Source organism: Erpetoichthys calabaricus, chromosome 3 (assembly GCF_900747795.2).
Source record: "Erpetoichthys calabaricus chromosome 3, fErpCal1.3, whole genome shotgun sequence".
Taxonomy (NCBI): Eukaryota; Metazoa; Chordata; class Cladistia; order Polypteriformes; family Polypteridae; genus Erpetoichthys; species Erpetoichthys calabaricus.
The window spans coordinates 92,127,931-92,135,895 of NC_041396.2; the positions used below are offsets into that span (position 1 = coordinate 92,127,931).

At 38.4% G+C, this 7,965-nt stretch overlaps 1 protein-coding gene across 1 annotated transcript in view; it reads left to right on the forward strand.

Annotated features, from left to right (window-relative positions):
• LOC114649307 (chymosin-like) overlaps positions 1 to 5,343 on the forward strand; it is a 30,120-nt gene extending 24,777 nt beyond the window's left edge. Inside the window, exons 6-9 of the mRNA XM_051924693.1 lie at positions 444 to 566; positions 714 to 858; positions 4,222 to 4,320; positions 5,194 to 5,343. Of these exons, the coding sequence (XP_051780653.1) occupies positions 444 to 566; positions 714 to 858; positions 4,222 to 4,320; positions 5,194 to 5,343 (517 nt within the window). The remainder of the gene's footprint in view (positions 1 to 443; positions 567 to 713; positions 859 to 4,221; positions 4,321 to 5,193) is intronic.
• Positions 5,344 to 7,965: the final 2,622 nt, after the last annotated feature.

Consider the following 7,965-nt stretch of genomic DNA (forward strand, 5'->3'; position numbering starts at 1 on the left):
ATGCTTTGAATGTGCACTAACTTTCAACATTTCAATGTGCAATACCCTTGTGGTTTTTTTCATTACACATACAGTATGTAACATTAGAAGACAATATTTCAACGATTTAATTAAAGAATATAAGAATCTAACATTTTTAATGAAAATAACACTATGATCTGATCTTACTGTCATGCAGAACATTAAATCATTATGCATTAGTCAACAAAAACACCATTAATTATGAATTACAACTTGGCGAGTGGATGCTTCTAGTACTTTCATGTTAGTTCTATAGGGTTATTTAGTTTTATAGGGTCATTACTGTCACGTGTACAGAGTACAGTGAACGTTTACATGCATGTGCTAAATATTTAGTAGCTCCAGGCACTCTTAATTATTATTTTCAAATTTAACTAACAGTGCATAGAAAATGTAGCATATAAATGCTCTTTTTTTCATAGGTTTCCATTTGCTGGCCCACCAGCTGTGCTCACTTTTGGTGGAATTGATACAACTCACTTCCAGGGGCCCATCCACTGGACACCTGTAACAAGTGAAACCTACTGGCAAATCCAGCTGGACAGGCAGGTCTTCTCTTGTAACCTTGTGGTGACCTTTGCTCTGACACATAAGATTTTGGTTACATCATTGGTCACACTGTTTGCTACAAATATATATATATATATATTTTCTTGCTCTTATGGTTTATTAATTTTGTCTGTTTCTCACAGTGTGAAAATTAATGGGGAAGTGGTTGCATGTAGGGATGGCTGTCAGGCCATCATTGACACTGGAACGTATGCAGTAACTGGCCCAGAAGATGCAATTTCAAACATTCAGAGGCTTTCAGGATTTTCCCTGGAGAATTCTGGCCTGGTAATGTCTCATCTGCTTAATTTATAGTCAGAGTGTTTTGTCCATGATCATTGTAATTAATGAAACTGATGAATTTATATTTTTAAGATGTAACATGTGCACCTCACTGGAGCTGTTATGTAAATCTGTTCATAAATTTACCCTATAGCAATTTTAAATGCTATATGTATGTCAAGTATTACATAATATTATCTATCTATCTATCTATCTATCTATCTATCTATCTATCTATCTATCTATCTATCTATCTATCTATCTATCTATCTATCTATCTATCTATCTATTTACTGTTTTAGATAAAAGTCATTAGCAGACTCTCTGTGAGTATTTCCCCTGGAAACTATATTTTCCTCCCACATTGCAAAGGACATGTACTGTACATTAGCCTGACAGGTAGCTCAGTATTGACCCAGTGTTTTACTGTTCATTTTGTACCTGGGTTGAGTTGGTTCCCTGCTCAGGGATGATTCCTTCCTTGACCCCATGTTACTAGAACAGGTATTTGTCTGCTTACAATCCTGATTTAGATCAGATACTTTAAATAGGTGAATGTTAGCTGACAATAAGCTTGAAACCTCCCCAGACATGTTATGTCAGGACCTGACAGAGGCATAGAGACTTACTCTATGTTACCCTCTTGATTCAAGTCGGTAAGGATGAAGAAAAAGTGAGTTCAGGAGCTCTCAGACTCTGCAATAAACCCCTTAACTTAATATTTTTGCAAAATAAGAACCATGCAAGAAAAATGCATTCTGACTTTAAGTGATCAGAAGTGACACAGATGCAGATAGGGATATCTGTAGGGGTAAATATTAGGGTGACAGTTTTGAAGGCAGCAAACAATCTCTCCTCTGTATATAACAATGGCTCAGGTTAATATAACAATTTATAAAAAAAAAGAAGTCAGTCAGTTAGTAATATAAAATATAGTATTGCAAAACTATTGGCTGTGTTGGGCAGTAGATAATGCCCCTTCTTTATCACTGCACAGACTTGGATTCAAATCCCAGACCAGTCAATGTGTCTGTGAGGTTTTTGTGTCCATGCAGGTTTTCCCCTCTGTAATGGTGCTGGTCCTGCTCCATGCTCCCTCTTCTTGTTTTAGGAGCTCTTCAACCCAACACCGTCAGTAATGTAACCGGATGAGCTGTGCAATGAGGACAAATCACCCTGAGCAAAGGGATGGTGTAAAAAGTGTTCAGTGCTTTTATTAAAAAATAAATCAAAACCAAAAACAGTGTCAAAAGTGCAGTGCTTTGAAGTTAATAAATAAATAATCAATAAAAATGTGAAATGGGTGGAGGTTAAAAATCCAATAAATATTCCCATTAAAACGAGGTTAAAATCAATAGGCTGGAAGCAGTCCCTTTTTTAAAAACCCGGTGCCTTCTCCTTTTAACTGGTGGCTCCCCTGCTTTTCCCATACAGGCCTTGCGAACAGGGGAGTTGCCCTATCTGCAGGTGCAGCTGACTTTCATCCTGGTCGGGTAGCCTTCTGTCCCCTGGTTGCGTACAGCTCACTTGCCGGACCAAGACTCGGGTCCCCAGCAACCAGGGCACTCACACTGGGGCTTTCCATCCCAAGCCTCCGTGACTCCTGCTGCCTTCTCTGCCTTATGCAGCGAGGCGTCCTTACTCCTGGTCACTCCAACTCCTCAGAACCGCTCACCCCCACCAAGTACTGGCCAAACATCCTGCCCCCACCAAGTATTGGCCAAACATCCTTCCAGGGTTCTACTCCCAGCTGCTTGCATTTACCAACGAGCCTGCTCTCTCTCGCTCCTGCCATGGCTCTCTGTGCCTCCTGCATCCTTCGACTTCCTTTAACATCTGCTCTCTTTCTTGCTTGTTCTTTTTCTTCTGATCTTTTGTGCCAGCCTGTACTTATATGTGTCTGTGGGCACAGTGTCTCAATCATGCACCACAGGGAGCTAATGAAGCAATTGAGAATGATTGCACCTACACATGCAGGTGCATCTCTCCCCAATTACCTCATCATCTTCCCGCAGCTACACAAGCATGCCCACAGAGACTGACAAGGCCAGTGGATTATTTTTTAAAACTGGCCATTCGTTTGGGGCTACAGACCTACTATACCGCACGCTCACATCTCAAAGATTGTTAAATTAATTGGTTGAATTCAGAAATTGATGAGCTGATTCATGTAAAATTGAATTAGCAGTGAATCTGTATTTTGTCTTTCACAAAAATTTGTGAAACAAATGACATTTCGCTTCCTTCAAAATCCAAAACATTGAAGAAGAAGAACAAGACACAAGAAAAAAGGTGACTATTTCCTGTCTGGAAGTGTTTTCACTCTTTAAATCAGCTTGTGTCATTCATTGTTTAAATAAAAGTCGCTAGTGAAAAAAAAAATAGCTGGCCTCATTTCCTGTCTGGCTATAGAAATTTTTGTAGCTGTGAGATATGTGTTGTGTTTGTGCTGGTAACACAATGCCCACTTTGCCAATTATAGTAATAGTCTTGGCAATCACAATCCAGAAGATGCATCAAACACAAACTCAAAGCTCTTCAGTGTGTGTAGCGTAAGAGCCGTTATCTGCAGAAATCTAGCAAAAGGAAAGAAGGATTGCAGTCTTACGTACAATGAGTTGTCCTGTGGAGAAAACACAGTAAAGTGGACATTGGTGCATTTTGGCGTGCCTTTGTTTGGAAAATATTCAGCATGTCACATTTTTAAAAAATGCACTGCACCTCTGCAGTAATATGAATGAGAGGCAGAAACAGAATTGAATTTACATGTATGCAACTGTGGAAAAAAAACAGGTAAACACAGAAGTGTATGAGATTTTGGGGAGTAAAATTCATTGCTTTCTTCCACAAAAAGTTTAAAACCGCCACTTTTCTAGTGACCTTTGTCATTCACAATCTGCATTGAAACAATTTAAGTGTTAATTTTTCAAAATAGTATGTGAACTGTAAGTCGCTAGCTGAATATGAATAAATTAGGGGTTGATACACATATAATAGAATGATTTACCACATTTAGTATATAAATTGCTGCTGCTAAGTTAAGACAAATGTGTTCTGGGATTTTTCAGGAAAGGATGCAAGAAGTTTCAAGATAAGGTACGTAGGTATACTCACTAATCTTGGAGCCCAGGATTGGCAACATGTTGTATGCTGATTAGCACACACGAGTAAATATTTCACTGTATGCTGACCTTATAAATGTATAAATCTGTTGTTACCAGAATAAACACTACAAGGTGTTGTAATTAGCAAAACAGGTTAAAAAAGGGATGGCTAGATAGTGACCTTTGGTAGTCACAAGAAGAGGTTGTGCTCAAGATGTCAACCTTTCTAATCCTGCAATCTTTCTTTGTTCTTATGTTTTTATAGTATGTAGTGAATTGTGGTGATCTTTTCAAGATGCCTGACTTGGTGATCACAATCAGTGGAGTGGATTTCATCTTAGCTCCCTATGCCTATACCCAGCCGGTGAGTTAAAATGCCCGATACAATTATGGTTACAGGCACGTTGATTTACTTCTTCTTTCCGCTGCTCCCGTTAGGGATCGCCACAGCAGATCATCTTTTTCCATAAACCCTGTCCTCTACTTCTTGCTCTGACACATCCATCACCTGCATGTCCTCTCTCACCACATCCATAATCCTCCTCTTAGGCCTTCCTCTTTTCCTTTTTCCTCGCAGCTCTATCTTTAGCATCATTTTCCCAATATACCATCTCTCCTCTGCATATGTCCAAACCAACACAATCTTGCCTCTCTGACTTTGTCTCTCAACCTTCCAACCTGAGCTGACACTCTAATGTACTCATTTCTAATCCTATCCTTCCTCGTCACACCCAGTGCAAATCTTAGCATCTTTAACTCTGCCACCTCCAGCTCTGTCTCCTGTTTTTTGGTCAGTTTCACCATCTCCAACCCATATAACATAGCTGGTCTCACTACCGTCCTGTATTTCTTCCCTTTCACTCTTGCTAATAACCTTCTTTCTCAAATTACTCCTGATACTCTTCTACACCCATTCCACCCTGCCTGCACTCTTTTTTTACCTCTTCCACAATCCCTATCACTCTGTACTGTTGATCCCAAGTATTTAAACTTGTCCACCTTTGCCAGTTCTGCTCCCTGCAACCTCACCATTCCACTGACCTCCCTCTCATTCACACATATTAATTCTGTCTTGTCCCTACCAACCTTCATTCTTCTCATCTCTAGAGCATATCTCCACCTCTCCAGAGTCTCCTCAACCTGCTCTCTATTCTTGCTACAGATCACAATGTCAAAAAAAATGATGAAATAGAGAAATAAAACAAATGGGAGCTGATACTTTTATTCTGCTTGGCAGATCAATGGGGAAATGTGCATGAGTGCCCTGGAGAGTGACTCGTTGTGGACTCTGGGAGAAGTCTTCCTACGGGAATACTACAGCATCTTCGACAGAAGCAACAATAGAGTGGGACTAGCAAAATCTGTACAGCTTTTTAATGCTAAATGAAAGCTGGAAATTGCTAGACCAGAATTAAACTAAGCTCATCTACAATGAGAGGAAAGTAACTTGTGATTTTCATGTAGAGAATAACAAAAATAATAAACTGGAATTATAAATTGCTAATTTTCAGATGTTTAAGCTTTTCATATGACAAGTAGACAACAGTTTCTTTTCTTTTGTGCTCAAAAAAGCCATACCCATTCCTTTATTCTGTTTTGTAATGAAATATATTCTTCATATCATAAAGGAAAAAAACATAATAAAGAACATCAAAATAAAGTCATATATACGTTACTAACAGTATATTAGTAAAGAAAGCACAGAACAATCAAATTGCAAAAAGGTGGTAAGGTAATTGCAGCTCTGCAGTTGTATTGTTGATAAAGGTTATTTTTTTATGTAATGCCATATAAAAGACTCAATATTCCATAATAAAAATTTCACACAGTATCGCTAAAGACAAAACATGCTAAGAATAAATTAGAAACATCCAGGTAAAGGTACATTTGAAGGAGAAAAGGAACCTTACACAGAACATAGCTGGTAAAAATATAAAAATGGCTGGTCACAGGATGAGAATATTCCCAGAAAGTGTGAATAAACATTTCCTGGGCATTATCTGTGAAGAGCTTGCAGTATGGGCTTAAATTTAAGATCATGGCTCAGTGTTTATGAGGAATTTGGTATGCTTGCTAGACAAATCAGACCTGGAAGTGTTGTGAGCTAATGTTATTAGATGAAATGCAGTAATTATATTTGTAATGATGGAAGGGGAAAGAAGAAGGAATGGATTTTATTTGGTGAGGGACGTATGAAGTCTTCTGGAGGATGGTATATAATTTTGCCACTTGTTTCAAGTTAAGTAGTTAGTTTGCTAAAAAGTGGTATATAGAAGATAGAAAGATAAGACTGAGAGAGGAAGGAACAGAGTGTATTAATTCCTAGGAATAAAATGTGGCAAAGCCCAAAGTTTTCAAATGTGTTTTCTAACACTTTAGTGCTTTTATCAGACCTGGGTGAGAGGGATGTTGGTGGCCTTGAAATTGGTTGTGGAAGATTAGTGTCTGTGTATGCCATTTGGGGCAAGAGAAGTGCTTTTTTGTTTTACGGTAGATTTTCAGTGAATATTGGATTATCAGGTTAAGTGAGGAGGGTTGTGTTGTCAATTTGAGATTTTAGAAAGGGAGAGCAGAGGTTGACCTGCATGTAATGGAATTTTTATCCATAACAGCCCAAGGTGGAAGGGTTTGGGAGTGGAAATAGCCAGTGTCAAGCTGGTGTTAAGGTGAATGCAGAATGATAAAGTTCCACACTGGGAAAAGGTACCAGTTAAAATGTAGTATCTGATAGTAGGCCTTTTATATTACCTTATGGATTGAAGATATTTCCAATATTTTGCAAAAAAAGGGGCCAGGAAACATTGTGTTTGTAAGATGATTGTGAATAGCTACACTGATTTTCAGTCTTGATCAGAAAAGTAACAGGAGGGAGGTAACAGTTTGCTAGTGAGCCTTGAACTGCTTTCTGTGTTTTGCTATAATTAGGAAAGGCAGTTTTAGAAGAGGAAGACCAATATCTAAATATTTCAGTGATCTAGTTACAGGAATAGAGAGAAGAGGGTATAATTGAAACATGACAGAGAGGATGACATCAGCATAAAGAGAAACCATTTAGGGGTGTCTTGATTAAGATTGGAACAAGAATATGTTCAGACAACAATTACACAAAACACTTAAAAATTACATAGAAAATTTTGGAAAAGAGGGAGTGTCCCTGCTTGCCCTCTGTCTCCCTAGATTCAGAGAGAATGAGGAATGTTTCAGTTGGTTTAATCCACTGCTACGGGGTAAGAATGTGAAGTTTTAATCATGTGGTTAGCGTATTCTCTGAGTTCTAAAGATTTCAACACCTGTCAAAGGAAAGGCTGATGGTTGTTATAACATAAGTACGGTGTCATTAATACACAGTGACCAGTGGATATGGTCCATTGCTTGGTGGGGGGCAATATACCCCACATGATCAGATTCATCTTCTTGCTAGAAGTTTAGCCAGTAATTTGGTATCAGTGTTCATTAGTGAAACTGGTCATTTCTCAGCATAGTCTGCTGGATCTGGATCCTGTTTTAGAATAAGAGTTATTATTGTTGATTTAATTGATGGATTTACAGTATCATCCACATATAGCTTGTGGTCAAACAATCCCCAAAAGAACTAAAACTCTTGGTAGGAATGTCATCAAGTGTAGGAGAGAGCTCTATAATTCAAAGACAGAAGAACCTCCTTTAATTAATTGCAGTGAAGTTCTGAAATATTTTGTGTTCTCCAAAAATCACCCTGTAGGAACTCTTGTCTTTCTGTACTATAGTTTGTTAGTCTAAATAATTTAGAAATTTAAAATGAATGTGTTTGAATGAGACAGATTCTTGATGAAGAAATAAACTCTGTGGCATCTATATTATATGGGGTTGAAATTATCAAGTCCCCAAAAAAATTTTGGCCATAGTTTTCCAAGAAACAGGATGCCTCCCTGCATTTCTTTTGCCCTTGCTCAGAAATTTGATTAGTCTGACACATCCCTCTTGTCCATGTTTCCCTGAGATGGCTGCAGTGGGAAGCAAATAGGGCTAC